Source organism: Rattus rattus, chromosome 18, assembly GCF_011064425.1.
Source record: "Rattus rattus isolate New Zealand chromosome 18, Rrattus_CSIRO_v1, whole genome shotgun sequence".
In the NCBI taxonomy this organism is placed as follows: domain Eukaryota; kingdom Metazoa; phylum Chordata; class Mammalia; order Rodentia; family Muridae; genus Rattus; species Rattus rattus.
In genome coordinates, this window is record NC_046171.1 from 6,946,224 (window position 1) to 6,968,100 (window position 21,877).

Here is a 21,877-nt window from a genome sequence, read left to right on the forward strand (position 1 = left end):
GGTAACCTAGGGCTGCTCCGGGACAAGTGTTCACAGCAAATGACCGGGTCATATCCTGGGCTCTCAGGCCAGAGAACTGAGTTCTGTGGCAACGACATGCTGTGCTGTAGACAGTGTCTACTCTGGTGTCCCCAGGTTGCGCCCACCAACATAAGGGAAGCCAAAGGGTTGTATATATGAGCAAGAAATAGCTTGAGACATTTCAGACTCAAGTTTTGAAACTGAGAGCACACAGGCAACACCCTGGGTTCAGTTCTCAGCCACGGGAGAATCCAGCCAGAGATTTCAGTCACAGGAATGTGAATCCCGGAGGTGTAAAGCGTACAGAGAAGTTAAGGACTGAGAATAAAGACTGGCTAGAAAGAAAGTAGGTTTGGTTCTGTTTACATTTTATTGACTCAGGGTTAGCCTCATCCCTCCCTCCCCAGCCCCCTCCCCCTCCCACGGGGTCAGGCTTTCCCAGGAGCCTTTGCGTTCTGGGCCCGCTGGAACTCCTGCTGCAACTGAGCAAGGGTTTCCCTCTGTTGCTCTGACTGCCTTTCGAGGTCCCGAAGCTGCGATTCGTAGCGCTTACTGAGAAGGAAAACAGAGGCAGGCAGAAAGGAGAAATCAGTGAGGGCTCAATGTTCTGGAATAAAGGGAAACTGGTGGAACATTTGAGGTTTGTGGGACAGAAAGCGGGGAGGGCGCTAAGGGGAAGAACTGGCTGGTGAGATGGATCAGTTAGGTAGGGCTGTTGTCCTTCAAGGCTGGCACCTGAATTCAAGCTACAGAAGAACCCTACAGTAGGGAGAACATTCCCACAGGTTATCCTTTGACTAATATGGGCCACGGCCCAAATGTAACACGAAAAGAAAGGCCAGGAATGGTGGCACATGCTTCCATCCCTTGGGAGGCAGCAGCCGGTGCATCTACCACAGGCTAGCACGGTCTACACAGCGAGTTCCAGGGCAGCCACTTTATGGAAGTGGCTAGGCGGATGTTGCTATAGATATAGAACTATCCAGCACGGGCTCAACATTTCTGCACTGAAAAGGCCAGCTGCTGCACTTACATTTCCGCTGTGATGTAGTCTAGCCTCTTTCCCACTGTGGCCCGAGCCTCCCCCAGCTCCTGTTTGACAAGCACGGGTCCCAGAAGCTTAAAGACCACGTTGGATCCATCCAGCAAGGCCAGTTCCTGAAGAGGAGATGGGGCGGTGTATGACATAACGGTGCCCAGAAAAGTCCCTCCTCGCCCTTCCCCCCCTCCCCCAGCGTCCCACCCTCACCTCCTTCACGATGTTATTTTCCGTTAGCTGGGCTTCAAGCTTCTGCCTCCCTGACATGGATTTACTCAAGTCTGGGATGGTGAGAGGAAATACACGATTAGAAACATCAAATGGGCCCGGAACCGCACAATTCTGGGGAGAATGGTTGCGAGGAAGAAAGAGAGGATACCGAATTCGCTGCACACAATATCCCCCCTTCCTACCCTCTGATGGGGCACGACGCCTCATCAGAGTTGAGAGCGGACAGGGACGAGACCACACCAACTCCGCTCTCTTACCCTTCTGCAGCTGTTGATATTTCTCTACCTCTCCCTGCAGCTTCTTTTGGATCAGTTCGGCCATGGTGAAGGAGAAAGCCTCCTGGGCGGGGGTCGCTGGGTCTCAAGCTCTGAAAGGCACCTGAGCTCCCCTTCCTGGCCCTGCAGAAGGACAGCACGAGCTACCGTGGCCTCTCTGCGTCCAGAATAGTCACTCCCTAGGCATTGGAGAGCGAAAAGAAGAGACACCCCCCTAAATCCAAACCCTAACCTTTTCACGCTCTGCCCTCTGTATTCATAAACCCGGAAATAAACAAGGCATGCCGGGGGAAAAAAGACGGCGCCGGAAGTTACATTCTGACACATGCCGGGACGTGTAGTTCTGACTTGTGTGAGGCTCGTTCTACTTAAAAGACTGGACTCGAGAGATTTTGGGCAAGACAGAGCATTTAATATGGAAAGTAAAAGCTTATCACCACCAGGATTCTGGACCTAGACATTTTTTTAATCTTTATTTGGTTAGAATCTGCTTTGTTAGCGAGCCTATCCGGCTCTCAGGGGCGTGCCCTCTCTCAACATGGCGCCAGAGGCTTCAGACGCCCTTACGGCGATGATTGGATGAAGTCTCGGGGACTTCCGGAAGTTTCCTAGCAGGCTTTGGGAAGACTGAAGGGAGTTTTGCACGTGGATCATCGTTCGGTCGTCGGGATGGAGACAGCCCCCAAGCCGGGTAGGGGTGACCCACCCAAGAAAGACAAGCCTCAGGCCAAGAGGAAGGTAGTTTTGGTGGGAGGCGTCCGCGCCCCGGGGCCGGGCTCGGGCTGCGCGTGCGAGGGCTTCTCCTGTGCCCCTTAGAAACCGCGGCGCTACTGGGAGGAGGAGCCCACCCCGTCCGCCGCCGGCGCCTCTCCGGGGCCGCCACGGAAGAAGGCGAGGACTGGGGAGCCGCGACCCCCGAGGTCCCAGAGCGCGCGCATCGCCCAGAAGTCTCGGTTCTCCAAGAAGCCCCCGATCCCAAAGAACGCTTCAGACTGGAAGAAGCCGCAGAGGACCCTGTCTGGGGTGAGCCCGGGGTTGACAGGGTGGCGGTGCAGGTCGCCCCCTGAGAACGAGAGGAACTGGGTCCATCAGAACCTGCCTCTTACCTCCCTGCCCCTCGGTAGGCTCAAGACCCGTTCCCAGGACCTGTCCCCGCCCCCCTGGAGGTGGCCGGGAAGTTCTGCCGTATTGACAAGTCCAAAAAGGTGAGGAACCGCGGGCGGTGGCGGCTTCTCCAGTGTCTTTCCCAGGACCTCCCCCTCCCCCGCAACATGCTCTTCGGTTCTTCCAACCCTGTCATCAATACCGCAGCTCCCGCATTCGAAGCCTAAAACCCGAAGCCGACTGGAGAAGGCTGAAGCACAGGAGGAAGAGGCGAGCGTCAGAGCTGCCCGCGCTGAGCTGCTGCTTGCAGAGGAACCTGGGTGAGTGGACCCCGACTTGGGTTTTCTCTCGTCCTGTCTTTCTGGAACTTTGTGTTGGTGTTTTTATGTTTGTATGCCCGCTTCCATGGTGGGGAGTGTCACCATCGCCATCCTAACCGCCTTTCAGGTTTCTGGTAGGAGAAGATGGGGAAGACACAGCAAAAATACTGCAGACAGACATCGTGGAGGCTGTGGACATCTCTAGTGCTGCCAAGGTGAGCCCGAGCGGGAAGAGGAGGGGCCCAGGAGACCGGGTGGGGCGAGTTCAGTTTTTCATGGTTAATTTTGACCCTTGGCAGCACTTTGACCTGAATCTGAGGCAGTTTGGACCCTACAGACTGAACTACTCTCGAACTGGGAGGTAAGGTTGAGCTCCGGAGGCTCTATTCTCTCTCTAAGAAAGGACTTAATTATCTGCCTGTGTGCACGTGTGCATACCTAGAGGCCAGAAGAGGCCCAGAGCGGCTTGTGATCTATGAACCTGGAAGCCAGCAAGTCCCCCTCCAAGTCCCCTGGGGTCACCCTCCTTTCCTTTCCCTTTGGGCTGGGGTTATAGGCATGTGCTGGACACACATGTGTACATGCCTAGCTGGGCTTTCTCTCTGTGTTGCCCCTCTCCCATACTGCCCTGCCGCCCCCTTTCTAAGGGAAGAAGTTAGGTTAACTTTGGCTTCTGAGGTGATGTAACCTCAGAAGGTGATGAAGGGGATCGTCACAGCAAGAGCTGGAAGAGGCTGAGTCTTTTTGGTGGTTCTGGCTATGAAACTCATGACCTTGTGTGAGCCTGTAGAGCGCGCACGCGCACACTCACACGCACACACACACGTACACATGCACACACACTTGACTATTGAGCTACACCTACCCTCAGCCCCTCAGCTGCCAGTGACTTTATTGTGTATGTGCGAGCGTGCGCGTTCATGTGTTGGCTGGTGTGCCTGCAGATGAGCTCGTGTGCTTGTGATCACCAGAGGCCAACGTGGCGTCGTCACGTGCCGCTTTTCATTTTTTCCCTGCTTTTCGTCGTTGGTGTGTGTACCATTGTGGTTGTACGAGCTCATGAGGCGGTGTGTGGGGTCAGCTCAAAGAGTCATTTTCTCCATCTGCCTTCATGTGGGTTAGGGAGTTCAAACTCAGGTCACCGGGCTGGTACAGAAATACCTTCAGCAGCTGGGTCTTCTGGATGTGCCTCTTTATTTTCCAAGCCAGAAGAGGGCGCCAGATCCCCAGGATCTGGAGTGACTGACGCTGGTGAGCCACTAGTTGGGTGCTGGGAACAGAACCCAGCGTTCTCACGGGAGCAGCAAGTGTCCCTCCCCCTTACTTTTGAGCCGGTTCCTCATGAACAGATGTCCAGCAAGATCTGCCCGCCTTGCTCTCCCTGTCACTGGGATTACATGTGTGCCAGGGATTCAGGCTCAGGCCGTTATACTTTTGTGGCAAGCACTCTACTGACTGGGCCATCTCCCTGGCCTCTTCTGTGACTCTTGAACTAAGATTTGGCTGTGTCTCCTCAGGTACACGACCTGTGCCTTCTTCAGTTACGCAGTTGGGTCTGGTCGCGCTGTCTGCAGCAGTGCGCTGGCTTCCTCCCGTCTGCCGAGGGGCTGTGTCGGCTCTGGCTGAATTATTCCAGTCTGGGTCATGGTGCCCCCTGCACTAACACTCTGCTTCTGCTTCACCTCCAACAGACACCTGGCTTTAGGAGGGCGTCGGGGTCACGTGGCTGCCCTGGACTGGGTGACAAAGAAGCTCATGTGTGAGATCAACGTCATGGAAGCGGTGCGGGACATCCAGTCAGTGCTTGCTCTGTTGGCGGTTGATGGGAGTGAGCCAGCCCGTTCCCTAAAGGACGGTGCCCTGGGGTCCTGCCTCCCATGAGACCAGCCCTCCTTTCCACCCAGCTTTCTCCATTCCGAGGCTCTGCTCGCAGTCGCCCAGAACCGCTGGCTTTACATCTACGACAACCAAGGCATCGAGCTCCACTGCATCCGCCGCTGTGACCGAGTGACCCGGCTTGAATTCCTCCCCTTCCATTTCCTCCTGGCCACCGCTGTGAGTGGTCGGAGCTGAGGGCCCAGCCCGGGTGGTGGCCCGTGGAGGACCGTTCTCCTTAGGACCCGTGAGAAGGAAGAGAGGACACCAGACATCTCGTTCTCTCCTCAGTCAGAGACAGGGGTTCTGACCTACCTGGATGTATCAGTGGGAAGATCGACAGCTCTGAACGCTGGGGCTGGACGGCCCAGTGTCATGGCTCAGAACCCCTACAATGCTGTTATCCACCTCGGACACAGTAATGGTCAGTTCCCAGATTTTCCTGGCCAGCCTGTTTCTCTCGTCCCCTCCTGACCCTCTACTAATGCGCTAATGCGTTTCGTGGGGCTGGGAACTGAACCCAGGGCTTTGTCCATGGGAGACTGCTCCCCTGAGCTGCACCCCAGCTGCCCAGGTCTGTGGAAGCCTTCATGCTGTGTCCTGAGTCCAAAGCCTCAAGAGCCCCGGGCTGGGTCTGCAGCAGTGACCTGGAGTGTCCTCGGTCTTTCAGGCACAGTGTCTTTATGGAGTCCAGCTATGAAGGAGCCACTGGCGAAGATTCTGTGTCACCGTGGCGGGGTGCGGGCTGTGGCAGTGGATTCTACAGGCACGTAAGTCACGTGCTTGGGGAGGTGGTATTGGGCACAGCTGGGCAGAAAGGTGGATGACCCTCGCCTGTAGGAGCACAGAGGGCATCCAGTCACGTGTGTGGCCTTATGTTGCAGCCGACCAGCTGCCTAAAGTGTGGGTGTGTTACAGAACCCGTGTGATCCTGAGAGAGGTGTGGGTCTAGTTTGGTGCACGCCATGTGCAGGGGTATAGAGTGCTTCCCAGAAGCACCTTCCAAGGTCGTGCCTCCGTCCCGTGACTCGATGTCTCGTCCCTTTTGCTGGGCCCGTCATTTGCCGTGTCACTTCCTCCCCGAATCACCTTTTCTCCTGTTCCCTTACACAAAAAATTCTCTAACCTAAACTCAACTCTGTAGCCACATAAGGGAAGATTCAAGGATTCATGCTCATGGCCCCAGCTCAGCCCAGAACCTAGCCTGCCAAGGGTGTCCCGTGAGGTGGAGGGGAGCAGCTAGGTCACAGGGAATATCGGTCCTCCCTCAGGGTCCTCCCTCAGGGACAACAGACTCCGACCCCAGCCTACCACCCAGCTGTATCAAAGCTGACATCTTAGACGAGGGGGACATGTTGTGTCCCAGTTCTGCACCCGAACTCTGCGTTAAATCGCTGTTCAGTTTGAGTGTGCCGTGTTTAAGCCGGCCCGGAACATGTAGTGAGCCTCCTGCACCAGCCTCCTGAGCGCTGGGATTCTGGGGTAAGGAATCCGGCCACAGTGCCTTCTTTCTGATGGGTTGAGCAGCAGCTGCAGTACACACTTTAACCCCAGCACCCAGGAGGCTGAGGCAGGGGAAGGGAAGCTCAAGGCTGGTCTGCACTACACACTGAAACAGTCTAAGAACCAGCATCTCTCAGTGCTCTCTGCGTCTGGGCTGGTGGGATCACTCTTTTGGTTTTTTGTTTTTTGAGACAGGGTTTCTCTGTGTGGCCCTGGTTGTCCTGGAACGCACTCTATAGACCAGGCTGGCCCTTCAACTCAGAGATCCGCCTGCCTCTGCTTTGAGTGCTGGGATTAAAGTTGTGGGCTACCAACTCCTGGCCCTGGTGGCTTTTCACTCTTGATCTTGCTTGTGACTACCTCTGAAGTCCTGCCTTGCCTTGTACCTCTGGGAACTTGTGCTGTCTGTGCCCTGTCCTGATAGGCATGGCGCTGTCTGTCCTCTCTTGACAGGCATGGAGCTGTCTGCCCTCTCCTGACAGGCATGGCGCTGACAGACTGTGCCCTCTCCTGACAGGCATGGCGCTGCCTGTGCCCTCTCCTGACAGGCATGGTGCTGCAGCTCTGCATGGCATGACTGTGCTGTTTCCAGAGGAATTTCCCACAAACTACTTCCCCTTCACTGATGATCAGGGATTTTCTAGGTTACATTTTTGCATCATTGCAACTTTTTCTTTTTAAACGGAAACAAACCAGTAAAGAAGGTGGGTAGGGAAAGCCCAAGTTACCCACTTTGAAAAAAGCGAAAGATTTCGAGATGCTGAGATGGCTTTGGCTGCCATCGCCGTCTTTGTGAACAAGTCATTTGATTCTGCCCGTTCTCCCTGCGTGCCAGCTTGGCTCTGGAGAGTAGGGAAGCACGCCTGTGCCTCAGTGGCCAGTAGACCCGAGCTGTGGCTCACCCTGTTTGGGTCCACAACTCTCCTGCCTGGGGCTTCATTGCCTGGACAGCACCACAGTCCTGAAAGTTCTGGATGCCTCGATCAGTGGCCTTTTTGTCCTGCTGGGACTCTACCGAGCTCTGTCACCTTGGATCCAAGGTCAAGGCAGGAGACTCCTTGGCCCCTTGGCAAAGCTCATCAACGTTAGCTCCCCTCTTAGCCTCTGACAGGAAGTAGCTTATGCTCAGGGATTTGGCCAGGCGGTGCACACTCTGCGTGCTGACTCTGCTACTTTCTAGGAGGGTTTTCCTCCTCTTTTTATTTGAAACAGGGTTGCTGGGCACCTTTGTGTAACCCTGGAACTCCCTCTGTAGAGCAGGTCTCTGCCTCTGCCGCTGCCTGGCTGGGATTAAAGGTGTGTGCTACCATGTACACATGTACACCAGGGGAGATTTTCTTGAGAAACATGGTCTTCACTGTTACATCACTGCTGGAGAGATGCTTGGCGCTGACTCCAGGAAACCCGCACAGCCCTTTGCCTCTTCTGTATCCCTCCAGCCCTGAAGACAGACTTCTGCTTTTATAGCTGTCCACACCTGGTCTGCTGCACAGCTTGGCTTCTTGCTAGGGAAGGCCTCTCTCTAAATACTTGGCACCTTTATTGGGCTACCATGCTGCCTTCTGAAGTAGGATGTCGCTTAGGTGCAGACTGGGTGTGTTCTGCAGAGCTGAGACTTGGGAGCAGTGCAGTGCCCTTAGCTTTGGAAGCAGTTACCAGATAGGCTTGGGTGGAAGTAAAGGGTAGAACTGACTGGCAGGCATGAGGTCCTGAGTTCAATCTTCCCTCCCCCAACCACATCAAAACCCCAAAAGCAACAGGCCTGATGTGATGCCTGTCTCAGTCATTTCCTCACCAGGTTTCTTTTCTGGCCTTGGATACAGTGGGGCACACACCCTTAATCTCAGCCTTCGGGAGGTACAGGCCTGATCTCTGAGTTCAGGGCTCTCTAGTGAGACGGTCTCAAAACAGGCAAGTAACAAGCAACGGAGACCACGGGGTAGGCTGTGTGGGGCGCAGCAGTGTGGAGAGCAGTGCTAGTCTCCCTTCATGGCCAGAGTAGGTACCTTGGACTTCCGCAGGCTCCAGTCAGTTCCTGCTGGGATTAATTGGCCCATCTCCCACAGGTACATGGCCACCTCTGGTCTGGACCACCAGCTGAAGATCTTTGACTTGCGAGGGACATTCCAGCCCCTGAGTTCCCGGACCTTACCGCAGGGAGCAGGGCACCTGGCCTTTTCCCAGCGGGGACTATTAGTTGCGGGAATGGGTGACGTGGTCAACATATGGGCAGGGCAGGGCAAAGGCAGCCCACCCTCCCTGGAGCAGCCCTACCTCACCCACAGGCTCTCGGGCAATGTGCATGGACTCCAGTTCTGCCCCTTTGAAGACGTGTTGGGGGTGGGGCACAGTGGAGGCATCACCAGCATGCTGGTCCCTGGTGAGTGGCCCGACAGGACTAGAAGCGCGCACGGGTTGGAGATAGCTAGGGAGGGGCAACAGGCCAGTCAGTCCAGGATAACAGGACTGGGTTCAGTTCCATGTTCCTCTTCCGCCCATCCCTCCCTCGCTCCCTCCCTCAGGGGCTGCTGAGCCCAACTTTGACGGTTTGGAGAGTAACCCATACCGGAGCCGGAAGCAGCGCCAGGAGTGGGAGGTGAAGGCCCTGCTGGAGAAGGTGAGCTGTGCTGGAGCTGCCCTCCTTGGCTCCCACTCCTTCTGTGTCACCTCCCTGTGGCTCCTTACACATTGCTGTCCTGTGATGCTCCAGGTACCCGCAGAGCTCATCTGTTTGGACCCCCGAGCCCTGGCAGAGGTAGATGTGACCACTCTGGAGCAGCAGAAGAAGGAGCGGATAGAGAGGCTGGTATGGAGCTGCCTGCTGCGCGCCCTTCCTCCCCACCGTGTCCAGCCCTTGCCTCTGTCCCACCCCAGTGTGAATGCAGCACAGGATATAGGTGCTGCCAGGTCACTGGGACTGCTGTTGACTTCCCTCATGTCCCATGTCAGGGCTACGATCCTGACGCTAAGGCTGCCTTCCAACCCAAGGCAAAGCAGAAGGGCCGAAGCTCTACAGCGAGCCTGGTGAAGAGGAAGAAGAAGGTCATGGACCAGGAGCACAGGGTAGGTAAACTCGGGGCCAGGCGTCAGCCTCCAGCCTGAATCAGCCAGCTCTTGCTGTGCCTTACGCTGCCTCCCCACTCTGTCCCCAGGACAAAGTCCGGCAGAGCCTTGAGCAACAGCAGAAGAAGCAAGATAAGGCCAAGCCTGGAGCCCGTCCATCTGCACTGGACAGATTTGTACGATGAGCCAGAGACAGCAGTCTCCACCCTGACCCTTAGGGGCCAGAATGCTCAGTGGGCAAGGCTAAACCTGATGCCAAACCTGAGTTCAGTTCCCAGAAGACACATGGCAGGAGAAACACAAGGTGTCCTTTAACCTTTCCGTGCCCACATGGACCAGCACACTTGAGCTTGTGTGCACACACACATGCGCACACACACGCGCACACACAGTAAATAACACAGATCCATAGGGAAATTGTCCTGTTTGCCTTGTGTCACAGCTGTGTGAGCCACTAGCTCCTGGAGGGGAGTGGGCATTAAACAAGGTTTCTGAAGTGTCTGGACCATCCTGTAGATCTAGTCTTCCTGTGTGGGGCTGCTGTAGGCTCAGCTCACTGCCCTGCCTGTGTCCCCACCACTGACTACGCCTTAAGGGGGAGAGGGCCTTTGTCACGCCGCAGTACTGGGACCTCTGGGCCCTGGTGAAGACGCTGCCCTTGAGGTAGAGAGACGTGTTTATTGGGCTCTTGAGTCTTCCCCACACCCCGTGCTTTGTCCCTCCCTGGTCTTTGGAGATGGTAGGCCAGGCCCCTATCTATCCTTGGTCAGTAGCAGCTTCAGAGTCTGCTGTGGGGAAATAGATCACCACGGGGAGCTGCAGCCTGGGCACTGATTTTGGGGCAAAAGTCCCTGAGGTGCTGTCTTGTTTTCTGTGGCCCCAGGCTCTCAACTATTGAGCCAGGCTATGAACCGGCACCTCAAGGTACCCAGAAATCCCTGGAGCCAGGAACAAAAGGGCTCAGTCCTTCTCCCATTCAGTCCTCTCACCAGCTTCCAGGCTTCCTGCATTTTCCAAGGATCCACCTTGTGGGACGTCAGCAGGAACTTCCCGTAACAGCACCTATCCAGTGGGTAGTGGGTAGCACCAGCCAACTTCACACAGTGTGTGGGGGCAAGGCCCCCTCGCCTTGCGCTCACTCCCACAAAGACATCCTCCAGAGGTAGATATGGGGCCCGGCTGGCCACCTTCAGAATGAGCTGCACAGCAGAGATAGACAATACATACCCCGTGCCGGAGGCGTAGGGTGGGAAAGGACCCCAGTTTTCTGGCCACAGTTCTTCTGACACGTGGTGCCGGGACTCTGGTGTTCGAGTGGGCCTCACCCTCCAGTGCACCCGGCCTAAATACAGAAGGGGCACTGCCTGGCCTTTGTGCTCTTTGTGGACAGCTGTTGTCTCCTCCTGTGGCTCTTTGCCCTTCTGCCATTGCTCTGAAGGCCCCCCTCTCTGTATCAGTTCTGACACCAGCTCTGGGACATTGACATACACGTCATCATCTGTCTTGAGGATGTACCGGGCCATAGGACAGTATTTGTTCACCCAGTTCAGTCCGGTGAGGGTCTTGAGGGTGAGGTTGCGGTAGGAATCCTGGAAGGAGGCCTGCAAGACATCCCCCTGTGCTGCTGACTCTGAGGCCAGGTCAGCAAACTGCTGTCCCAAAGGTTCTCCCAGGAGGAAGAGCGTCTGCACCCTGAACCCGCGGGCCTCGCGAATGGCGCCCCAAGATCCCCGAATGGCGTTTCTCTGGTTCAGGTGCTCCGGGGCCGTACACACCAGGATGAGCAGGAAAGGAGGGGGTCCGGAGCCACCACAGGCCTGGGGGTTAGGAATCAAGAGGCGGGGCAGGGCCAGGGGTGGTCCTGGCGAGGCTGGGGCTGGCAGAAGGGACGCCAGGGACAGGCTCAGCAGCTCCTCCCCCAAACCCGATGGTCCAAACAGTGTCCAGATGATCACCAGTAGTAGGACCGCCAGAAGGAGGCGCCGGAAGAGGCTGAGGGGCATGGTGAGCCGCAGAGACCTGTGGGCAGAGCTGTTAAGAGCGCTGGGAGCTGCGAGAGCGGCCCTAACCAGCTGCTGCAGCAGAGACGGGGTGAGCCATGCACGGCCCGGTAGCATCACAAGATGCAGTCAGTCTCATGCAGTCAGGTCCCGACCCACCGCAGCCGGTCCCGGGGACAGCTTGGTTCCCCTCGCCTGCACGCGGAACTCGGCTCCATCCCGCCCCTCCCCCCCACCTTCCCATCATGCCACTTTAGGCCGGAAGCCGACAAGCAGCGTGCATCTCACACTTGGCCCAACCCTCCCGTCTGTTCCTACTTTAAAGCACGTGGGGCACCACGCCGCTGTTCTTCCCACCATTTAGGACCTCTAGAGCAGCCAGTATCTGCCGATAACTCACCGGAGCAGCAGCATCTGGTCGTGCTGTACCCACTTCACAACAGCTTGTACCCACTTCACAACAGCTCTGGCACGCCAACCCCAGGAGACCCAATTGAAACTTGCCCAAGCTCCCCCTGGAGGTTGCCTACACCGGCTGCCCCACCTTTGGCAGTGGTGGCTGTTTCCGCCCAGCCACGGTTACACCCAAGGTACTCCTTATGAACACCCTACAGAAAGGGAGGAGCGTAGACCAGCAGTTAAGGTCCCATTAAATTACAGGAGCCCTTGGGAGGGACATGTAAGTTCAAACACACTAAAAGCATTGTTCCCGGAGGGGGGGGGGGCGCCTGCAGCCAGTTTAAACTACCAGGGTTCATTGTGGCTTTATCTCACTTCATCAGATGGAAGACACAGAGATCGAGGTCATTGGTATATAAACTATTTATTAACAGCAAAGGCCCAAAGACTCATTTCTTCTTGGACACACCCACAGTACGGCCCCTGCGGCCAGTGGTCTTGGTGTGCTGACCCCGGACACGAAGGCTGCAGAAGGGAAACAAGATTCAGGTCACATAGCAGCAAGAGCTGAGAAAGGCAGGTGGATTGTGCAGCCCATTCAGGAGCAGGCGGCTGAAGCCTCACTCACTTACCCCCAAAAGTGGCGCAGCCCTCTATGGGCTCGGATTTTCTTCAGCCGCTCCAGGTCCTCACGCAGCTTGTTGTCTAGACCGTTGGCCAGAACCTGGATTTGGAGACAGGGGCGCCAGCTTTACCTCCAGACTCCGTGTCATTTTAACGGCTATCCGGGCCCACCCGGCCCCCAACACACCTGGCTATACTTCCCATCCTTCACGTCCTTCTGTCTGTTCAAGAACCAGTCGGGGATCTTGTATTGTCGTGGATTCTGCATGATGGTGATCACACGCTCCACCTCGTCCTCCGTGAGCTCCCCAGCCCTCTTGGTGAGGTCAATGTCTGCTTTCCTCAACACCACATGAGCGTATCTCCGCCCCACACCCTGATGTTAAGAGTTGGGAATTAGGCATAAACTTGTGTTTAATCATTTATTTAGGAGTGCACTGTCGCTGCCTTCAGACACACCAGAAGAGAGAGTGGATCTCATATGTCAGAGTGGGGTTAGGCAGAAACTTGGGTTTAATCATTTACTTAGGAGTGCACTGTCGCTGCCTTCAGACACAGCAGAGTGGATCTCATTCCAGATGGTTGTGAGCCACCAAGTGGTCACTGGGAATTTAACCTCTGAAAGCAGTCAGTGCTTTTGACAGCTGGGCTCTCTCCAGCCCCCATGTATTGTGGCTTGTTTATGAGCGTTTGCTTGCAAGGTATGTCTGTGCCACTTGTGCAAGCAGTGACCAGAGGTACGGATGCTCTGGAGCTGGAGTTAAAGATTGCTGAGTGTTGGTCATTGACTGAAGCCTCTGGAAGAGCAGCCAGCGCTCTAACTGCCCAGCCCCGAGCACGTGTTGGCTCACCTGGCTCCCAGCACCCTGGAGGCTGGGATGGCTAGAGCCTGCCTCCGTTAGAGATCCTGATAATCCCACCCACACCAGGTCCCACATCACTCTCCCAGAGACCAAGCCTGCCCACTAACCAGAAGGAACACTGTTTAGGATACACTGGACATGTGTCAGACTCAACTCCACAAAAGCAGGATGTTTCCCTCCATACCCAGCCTCTGGTTCCAGGCATTCCCCATCAAATGAACAAAGCCAAGCCTTTAGGAATGTAGGGTTTTTTTTGTTTTTTTTTTTTGAGAGTGGGTGTGACTCTGCCCCCCAACCCTGAGAAGTGGACGCCATTGTAGGAGCTGGAGAAATGGCTCCATGCACTGGCTGCTCTTCCAGGACCTGGGTTCAACACCAAGCACTCTAACTCCTGATTAGAGAGGATCTTAGTCACACTTTTGGCTTCCACAGGCATAGTAAGTGCATTAAGACATGGAGGCAAGGGGTTGGAGATTTAGCTCAGTGGTAAAGTGCTTGCCTAGCAAGCGCACGGCCCTGGGTTCGGTTCCCAGCTCCGAAAGGAAAAAAAAAAAAAGAGACATGGAGGCAAAAACCTTCACCACCCCCACCTCAGCCTCCACACCGTAAAAGCTGAGTACAACAGGCAATGATGCCAGGTTGGTTATCGTGACAAGGCAAGGGACAGAGCTTTATGGCTCAAGGCCAGCTTGCTTTCTGACTTTTAATATTTAAAGCAGTTTGGAAGAACAGTACTAGAATGCCTTCCGGGTAAGGGCAGTCAGTCCTTCTGTCTGTCCAACCCCTTCCTATATGCTCCTAAACATTGAATTCCTCACCTTCAGTGAGAAACAGAGGACAAGTCTTAAGGAATACAGAAAACTTCCAGTCCTTCACCCTAATCACCTCTGGAGGACCCCATCCCACAATCACTCTCCCCTCAAACTCCTGCAACCACCCCCCCCAACTCCCAACAAGCTTCATCTGTTTTGGAAGGACGTGCTCACCCCCGTGTAACCCTGGCTGCCCTGGAACTTTATAGACCAGGCTGGCCCCCAGCTCATACATCTGCCTGCCTCTGCCTCCAGAGGGCTGGGATTGAAGGATCCTTTGCCCCAAGCTTCACCTCTCACTACAGATCCTCCGGAGATCAATTGAACCCTCAATACCCAGGCTCCATTGCCGCCTCGATTCACCTTGTCTGCACTGTATATGAACTGTAGTCATCCCCCAGGATGCTCAGTGTACAAAGATAGGCCAAGCACAGCAGAAGCACCACCCCAGCCTTTCAATCTCCTAGACACCGTGTTCCTGTCACCATACCAGGCACCCTCCCCCCACTATAACTGTCCCCCAAAGTGCAGAATTTATATTAGTAAATATGACAAGGACCTTAAAAAAAAAATCAGTGAGACATCACAAGGCTAGAAAGATTTACTCCGACTTAATGTCCATTTGACACCCCCTCAGCTACCTAGGCCTCCTTCATCCATCACATTAAAAACTGAAGCAGTTTCCTTGAAGCTTCTCTGAACCCTGCAGTCACCCCAGTTCCATTCACATCCTAACATCCCACGGGAACCCACCGGACAGGTCTAGTTCTTGCCCTCAAGGAGAACAGACTTCTGACCAGCATCGTGCCAGTCCTTGAATTACCAACTTCGACCAAAGTTACGTCCCTCTTTGGAAGACTTTTAGCTTAAAGAGAAACATTCTGTCCCCTCTTTGGTTTTCTGGAAACCAGCTCTATCTCAACCGTGCACCTTCCTTCCACTGTGGCACCTGCATCTTCCCTAGACCACCCCGACACATCACCACCTTCTAGGATGTACGTTGGTTGGCGGTAACCCTACCCCAAGGCTTGCTGGCCTCGGAGAACGCTCTAGCACGGATCTCATAAGCTGAAGACGTAGGGGAACCTTAGCAAGGTGGGGCCGGACCACAGGCGCGCCTCACTTCCCCTGGAGCAGTGTTTTGATTTAACCTTGTACGTGTCAGGTGAGTTTAGTTGCTACTCTCTGCCCCCTGACACTTTTACCTTAATGGCAGTGATAGCGAAGGCTATTTTCCGCCGCCCATCGATGTTGGTGTTGAGTACTCGCAGGATGTGCTGAAACTTCTCGGGGATCACTAGGGACTAAAGAACACGGGCAATTATCAAAGACAGGCAACCCCCAAACCGAGAAGGTCGCCGTGGCGGGGGGATGGAATCCAGGGAGCGCCTCCTCCTCCTAAGTTCTTACACAACTCCTCAGTCACCTGTGACCATCATACGCGCCAAACGCGCTCGGGCGCGGGAAAACGCAACCTTTGACATTGAGGGTGAACGTTGGCCGCCGCCCCAAGGACCCTGAGGAGGGGGGTCCGGAGGACCCTACACAGCAGCCAAGCTCCTGGCAACTTTGGTGTGTCCGGGGAGTGACCCTTCCTCGGGTCCCTGCTCCCTGGAATTTCACGTCTTAGGTCGTCCCCTCCCCGGTCGCGCTCCATCGCTTCAGGGGAGGCTGCAGACCCGCAGCACAGGGCATTCTCTGAGCCCTGACTGAAAACTCTCCCTGCCCCGGCTCCGATGTCGCCGGATCTCGGCGCGGATTCCGCTCTTACCATGGCGGCGGCACAAGCGGCGGCGTGTAGGCCTCCTGTGGAAGAGAGAGCGGAAGTGACGTGTAGTTCTTATATAGCTTCCTGGAGGAAGAGGCGGGGCTATCCCGGAGGACCGCTTCCGGAAACTGCTTCTCTCCCGGCCTCTCCCTAAGGGAGGAGTTGGTTTGCATAGGACAGGAGCTATAACTTCCGGTTCGGTCTTCTTTGGCGTCGTAGGGTTCTTGTGCGGCGGAGGAGCGAAAGGTTCCGGAGCAGGGTTGTGTTCGAGACGTTCACCTTCCCGTTTGCACCGGACCGAAGTGATCAAAGCCTAACAGGGGACTCTGGAGCCAATCACGTTAGCTCAACTATCTGGGAACCTTTTGTTGCTCCGTAGAAGACGTTCCAGGACTTGTGGCTTTGCTTCGGGAAACGGACTCTCAGAGACTGACAGCTGCCGGAAGTGAGGCTGCGGGGGAATGGCAGCCGCGGCGACCATGGCGGCTGCTGCCCGGGAGCTGGTGTTGCGGGCCGGCGCTTCAGATATGGAGGAGGAGGAGGGCCCGCTGGTGAGAGCACGGGGCTGTTTGTCCTCCGGAGTGTCGTCAGGTCGTCCTTCTCCTCAGGAAGTCGTAGGCTGGGTTCAGACACAAGGCTCCTCCTGCTAAGGGTGATGGTGACCAAGCCTTCGTAGGGACCCAAGTGGCTGAAACTCAAGTCCCAGGGACACAATGTCACCTTCCTGTTCACGCTTTTTTAGTAGAAATGAGAACATAGTGTATAGGATTAAGAACGTGGCCTCTGGAACCGGATTGCTGGGTCCCACTTCCAGTCGCATCACTTGAAGGCGATGCTGTTTTCGGTGCCAACGTTATTAGGACCTGCCTTGTAGGTGGTCGTTAGGATTAGCCGAATGAGTATGTTTAAGGGTGCACCTGACACATGGGTAAACACTGTAAGCTGACAATGTTAGCCTCTGGGCAACCCCTCCCCCACAAAGCACCCCTCACCACACTTGTGGGATTAGGGATATCCGGTTTTATTTTGTTTCCAACGTCTCTTTTTGTATACCACATTCATTAACCCGTCCCTCTTCAGGGGGCTGGTTCTGGACTCCAAGAGCCCCTACAACTCGGGGAGTTGGATATCACCTCTGATGAATTCATCTTGGATGAAGTGGATGGTAAGTGGTGACATGGGGTGGGGGCAAAGTAGACCCTTTTATTCTTTAGGAATAGATTACATGCCCCCCCCAGTAGATGGCCCTCTACAGTCTTCTTCTTAATGGACGTATAAAGTTTAATCTATGAGTTGAGAAGGTTTAACCTCTAATTTCAGCTCAGTAAGAATTGATAGCAATACACTATAATGAATTTGCTGCATCCCTTTTTGCTCTTTGGGATGATTATTAAGTAAAAAATAAAGCCCATTTGAACATAAATGTGCAGCCAGCTAAGACCGAGCGATTGAGAGGTAGGCACAGCACACGCCATAGATCAACAGAGCAAAGGTGTTTCACATCCAAGGCCAGGTGAGAGATAACCTCCTTTGGAAATTCCCACGTAATCCTTTTGATCTGTGGTTGAGTAGATCAGGAGGAGCTAAAACAGCAGAAAGTCCCACCGGGCAAAGCAACTGTGCCTATAACTGTCCTGGAGGAAAGGGGAGATTGGCGTTGTGTGCAGGAGCCCAGCGTGGGCAGAGGGAGGTGTGGCAGGGGACCCCTTAATGATAAACTTGTCTCCAGTTCACATCCAGGCAAATCTGGAAGACGAGTTAGTGAAGGAAGCTCTCAAAACGGTGAGGATCCCCACTCCGCTGATCTCCCCCACCTTCCCTGACTCTTGCTGTCACCTCACCTTGGTGGCTCCCCTCCAGCCAGTCACCAAGTCTGTTCTGGCGTCCTCCCACTGTGACTTCTTCCCGACTTTGTCATTTCCCCCAGGGTGTGGATCTTCGACACTATTCAAAGCAGGTGGAGCTCGAGCTGCAGCAGATTGAGCAGAAGTCAATCCGGGACTGTATCCTCCAGCCGAGGGAACAGATGGGTGTTACCGGCATGGGGATGTGTGATGCAGGTAGCCTCCACAGGGGAGGGCATCTCTCTCAGGTTTCGGTCACCTTGGGGAGAACCTGGGGGCAGGTACTGCAGACCCACAGAGCTCTGCATTCAGTGTGAAGCCCTTGACTTTTGTGGGTCAGACATCCAAGAGAGTGAAAACATAGCCTCTCTGCACAATCAGATCACAGCCTGTGACGCCGTCCTGGAGGTTGGTGGCCCTAACCTGTTGTCCCAGACTGGACCTAATTGCCTTCTGCTCTCTCTTTCTTTCTTTCTTTCTTTTTTTTTTTTTTTTTTTTTCCCCTTGGACAAGTGAAGATCTCCCACCCTCCTGGGTTGCCGGATACCAGCTCTTTCGCTCAGAGACTTGGGTCGTACACTTGCCCCATTTCCCACCAACCGGGAGTCACACCCACAGTGTTTTCTGCCCTCCCTGCAGCGCATGGAGCAGATGCTGGGAGCTTTTCAGAGCGACCTCAGCTCCATCAGCTGTGAGATCCGCACCCTGCAGGAGCAGTGGGGGCCATGAACATCCGACCGTAACGGCAGGCAGTTCCCAGGGAAACTTGGGGAACTCAATCGATGGGCTAGTGGTGCCTCTGCTCTGGTCACGTGAGTCACTGGTTTGAAGGGTCTTCAAGTCCAGAGCAGGTGGCTGGGCTGGGTTACCTACCCAGTTTACCACATAGGCCTCCAGGCTGGGGTTGTCAGTACCACGTAGAAACAGGTGTGCCTGCTCATGCCCGGAATCACATGCTTGGGAGGCTGAGGCAGGAGGATTGCTGCAAGTAGACCAGCCTGGGGTATAGAGTGAGATCTTGTTAAAAAAAAAAAAATGTTACAGGAATTCATGGATGGGTTAAAACTCCTAAACCTGCTTTGGCCACTGCAGGATGGGACACAGGTTAGGAGTGATCCGGGGCCACGTGAGGAGGTGTGGCTCAGGAGTTGAAGACTTTGTACATATGTCGTGGAGGCATGAGACCACACAGAGAAAGGCCCGAATGACACGTGAGGTGTGCGGGAGCTGTTGATTCCTTCCATCTAACCACTCCCATCCTCCCTTGCTCCCCAGAGCAATTCTCGAAGCTCCAGTGACAGAGCCCAGGTTCCTGGAGCAGCTCCAGGAGCTGGACGCCAAGGCGGCTGCGGTCAGAGAGCAGGAGGCAAGAGGCACGGCCGCCTGTGCAGACGTCAGAGGCGTGCTCGACCGGCTCCGGGTCAAGGTGGGGAGCGGGCTCCTTAGAGCACAATGGCACAAGTCTGTCCTCCTAGCACTCAGGAGGTGAAGGAGGTCTGGGGCCAGGCCCCAGATACATGAGTGAGACGCCATCTCAAAACAAGCAGTGCTTGCACTGGCAGTGTGGGTACTAAAATTAGAACAACACAGAGAAGATTAGCATGGCCCAGTGGGATAACACGCAAATTATAAAGCCTTCCATATTTAAACAAAACAAAAAAGCCCTGAAAAAATAAGACCAGCATGGCGATGCACGATCTCAGCCCCAGCATTCAGGAGGCAGAGGCAGGCAGACCTCTGTGAGTCCCCGGCCAGCAAGGGCTGCTCAGAGAGACCCTGTTTCCATAACCAGAGCACTAATGAAGTATTCTCCCCTTACCTTTATTTTCTCCTGTGTCCCCTCTCTCACTTCCCGCCTCACGGCCTGTCTGTACCCCACATCCAGGCGGTGACAAAGATCCGTGAGTTCATTCTCCAGAAGATTTACTCGTTCCGAAAGCCGATGACCAACTATCAGATCCCCCAGACGGCCCTGCTGAAGTACAGGTGGCCCCCCCGGGATGGGCACAGGGTGGCCATGAGCGAGCCTCTCAGCCTCCAGTGTGGGCATCCAGGGTGTCTGACTCACCCCGGTCCTTCCAGGTTTTTCTATCAGTTCCTGCTGGGCAATGAGCGTGCTACAGCCAAGGAGGTCAGGGATGAGTACGTAGAGACACTGAGCAAGATCTACCTGTCATACTACCGCTCGTACGTGGGGCGGCTCATGAAAGTGCAGGTGGGCCAGGCCAGAGACGGGGGAGGGGGTTGGCTGGGGGGGCTGGGGGGGATGTGGAGAGTGATGGTTCAGCTCTCTGTTGTTTTCTCTAGTACGAGGAAGTTGCTGAGAAAGACGATCTAATGGGTGTAGAAGACACAGCAAAGAAAGATATCCTTTAGAGGGGAGCCTCACACCGGGCTCACGGCGGGGACGTCCAGCTCCAGCATGCAGAGCTCTCTTTCCTTCCTTCCATTTCTTTTTTTTTCTTTTTTTTTTTTTTTTTTTTTTTTTTTTTTTTTTTTTTTAATAAGTACACTGTAGCTGTCTTCTGACACACCAGAAGAGGGCATTGGATCCCATTACAGATGGTTGTGAGCCACCATGTGGTTGCTGGGAATTGAACTCAGGACCTCTGGAAGAGCAGTCAGTGCTCTTAACAGTCCAGGGCTGTGTTTTTTTACCTGTTCTGTGGTTCACACCTTTGAGGATGTGAAAGCCAGAGCTTCCTCTCTAAGAAGCACATGCCATTCTGACAGTTTTTCACATTTATTTCAGAGGGTTTGGGAAGCCTCGACAGCCATTATCAGTGTCAGGAGAAGCAAGGCTCTGGTTCTGGAAAAGGCCTTCCAGGCCTTATTTAGCTTCTTGGGATCCTCAGGCCTTGGCTTGTTGGGCCTAGTGCTGTCCATCTCATTTTTTTCCCTGACTCAGATGTTGCTCACGATTCTTCTCGAAGCCTTCCCTCCGAAGCAGGAACACCATCTTTACCCTGGGCACCCGTGGTGCTGTCATCTCACCGGCTGAGCTCGAGGCCCCCATCCTGGTGCCCCATACTGCCCAGCGTGGAGAGCAGAGGGTATGGCGAGGCGACCCCTACGTGGCCAGGGATCAGTTCCCTATTTACATGTTAGTTTGGGGGTCCCTGACCCGCTATGATGTGGGAGGGTTAGGAGCCATGGAGAGCCTTGCAGAGGGAGACTGGCTATGGGTGTGACTGTTAGGGGGCAACAGTTGCAGTGGATGTAGGGGCAGCAGCAGCCCCTGGGGAGGGCTTTTCTTGTGACCTGTGACCCCTCTTCAGTGCCTGTATGGGGTGCTCCTCCCTGCCTGGAAGTTGGGTATGTGGTCTTGTGAGCTCGCATTCCTAAGCTGTGCTGAGTCTCCATACCCACAGGGTCGGTGTGAGACCCATCCATGTGTCTCTCTGACCTGTAGTATCCGTTTGAAGCCCGTCCGTGTGTCTCTCTGTCTCGGTAGTATCCGTTTGAAGCGCTCTTCCGCAGCCAGCACTATGCCCTCCTTGACAATTCTTGCCGTGAATATCTCTTCATCTGTGAATTTTTTGTCGTCTCTGGCCCGGCTGCCCATGACCTGTTCCACGCCGTCATGGGCCGCACGCTGTCCATGACGCTGGTGAGCTTCTGACTTCTGTGCCTTTGCCCTCTGTCCTCAGAGCTCAGCAGCAGCCAGTGGGGTCACAAGTGCCTTGTCCCCAAAGAATTGTACGTGTTTGCCTACAGCCACTCGAACAACAGCTAACGTTCAGTTGTCTGCCTGTTGCTGTGCCACAGAAACACCTGGAGTCCTACCTGGCCGACTGCTACGACGCCATTGCTGTTTTTCTCTGTATCCACATTGTTCTCCGGTTCCGCAACATAGCAGCAAAGAGGGACGTCCCTGCCCTGGACAGGTCACTGAGCTCCCGTCCTTGGTGCATGGAGGCGGTCAGCTTTTTTTTTTTTTTTTGGTTCTTTTTTTTGAGCTGGGGACCCGGAACCCAGGGCCTTGCGCTTCCTAGGCAAGCACCACTGAGCTAAATCCCCAACCCCAGCGGTCAGCTTTTTATCTCACACAACTCCACCCTGACTCTTCCTCACCCTTATTCCCTCCCATCCGTGTGTCCCAGGGGCAGCATTGGTGTCGGGCACACCCACTTGCT

The 21,877-nt window shown here is 54.8% G+C and overlaps 5 protein-coding genes and 1 pseudogene across 6 annotated transcripts in view; 3 read left to right on the plus strand and 3 right to left on the minus strand.

The window, feature by feature from the left end:
* Positions 1-367: 367 nt before the first annotated feature.
* Pfdn6 (prefoldin subunit 6) lies at positions 368-1,847 on the minus strand. Of its 2 annotated transcripts, XM_032888579.1 has the most exons (5): positions 1,799-1,847; positions 1,549-1,689; positions 1,271-1,341; positions 1,055-1,179; positions 369-573 (listed from the first exon to the last, which is right to left on the minus strand). In XM_032888579.1, the coding sequence occupies exons 2-5, from the start codon at positions 1,610-1,612 to the stop codon at positions 450-452; spliced, it is 384 nt and encodes a 127-aa protein (XP_032744470.1). In that variant the 5' UTR covers positions 1,613-1,689; positions 1,799-1,847; the 3' UTR covers positions 369-449. The 2 variants fall into 2 exon arrangements, with proteins under 2 accessions (XP_032744469.1, XP_032744470.1); XM_032888578.1 differs by having other exon boundaries at positions 368-573; positions 1,549-1,840.
* Positions 1,848-2,235: 388 nt separating this feature from the next.
* Positions 2,236-9,936, plus strand: Wdr46 (WD repeat domain 46). Its single transcript, XM_032889209.1, has 15 exons — positions 2,236-2,304; positions 2,383-2,589; positions 2,691-2,771; positions 2,878-2,990; positions 3,118-3,205; positions 3,290-3,351; positions 4,682-4,786; positions 4,895-5,045; positions 5,157-5,289; positions 5,536-5,635; positions 8,435-8,748; positions 8,891-8,985; positions 9,079-9,174; positions 9,318-9,431; positions 9,521-9,936. Exons 1-15 carry the CDS (start codon positions 2,236-2,238, stop codon positions 9,614-9,616), a joined length of 1,824 nt encoding a protein of 607 aa, XP_032745100.1. The 3' UTR covers positions 9,617-9,936.
* Positions 9,937-10,089: 153 nt separating this feature from the next.
* On the minus strand, positions 10,090-11,672 carry B3galt4 (beta-1,3-galactosyltransferase 4). Its single transcript, XM_032888577.1, has one exon. It carries the CDS (start codon positions 11,546-11,548, stop codon positions 10,319-10,321), a length of 1,230 nt encoding a protein of 409 aa, XP_032744468.1. The 5' UTR covers positions 11,549-11,672; the 3' UTR covers positions 10,090-10,318.
* Positions 11,673-12,235: 563 nt separating this feature from the next.
* Positions 12,236-15,999, minus strand: Rps18 (ribosomal protein S18). The gene is made up of 5 exons (XM_032888536.1): positions 15,901-15,999; positions 15,335-15,433; positions 12,642-12,830; positions 12,463-12,554; positions 12,236-12,355 (listed from the first exon to the last, which is right to left on the minus strand). The coding sequence occupies exons 1-5, from the start codon at positions 15,901-15,903 to the stop codon at positions 12,280-12,282; spliced, it is 459 nt and encodes a 152-aa protein (XP_032744427.1). The 5' UTR covers positions 15,904-15,999; the 3' UTR covers positions 12,236-12,279.
* Positions 16,000-16,084: 85 nt separating this feature from the next.
* The window catches only part of Vps52 (VPS52 subunit of GARP complex), a 9,217-nt gene continuing 3,424 nt past the window's right edge, over positions 16,085-21,877 (plus strand). Inside the window, 13 exon segments of the mRNA XM_032889210.1 lie at positions 16,085-16,448; positions 16,978-17,062; positions 17,627-17,679; positions 17,825-17,900; positions 18,082-18,149; positions 18,381-18,553; positions 19,017-19,167; positions 19,627-19,727; positions 19,824-19,956; positions 20,049-20,106; positions 20,661-20,794; positions 21,196-21,351; positions 21,510-21,628. Of these exon segments, the coding sequence (XP_032745101.1) occupies positions 16,359-16,448; positions 16,978-17,062; positions 17,627-17,679; positions 17,825-17,900; positions 18,082-18,149; positions 18,381-18,553; positions 19,017-19,167; positions 19,627-19,727; positions 19,824-19,956; positions 20,049-20,106; positions 20,661-20,794; positions 21,196-21,351; positions 21,510-21,628 (1,397 nt within the window). The 5' untranslated portion in view covers positions 16,085-16,358.
* Positions 19,294-19,389, plus strand: LOC116887765 (annotated as a pseudogene).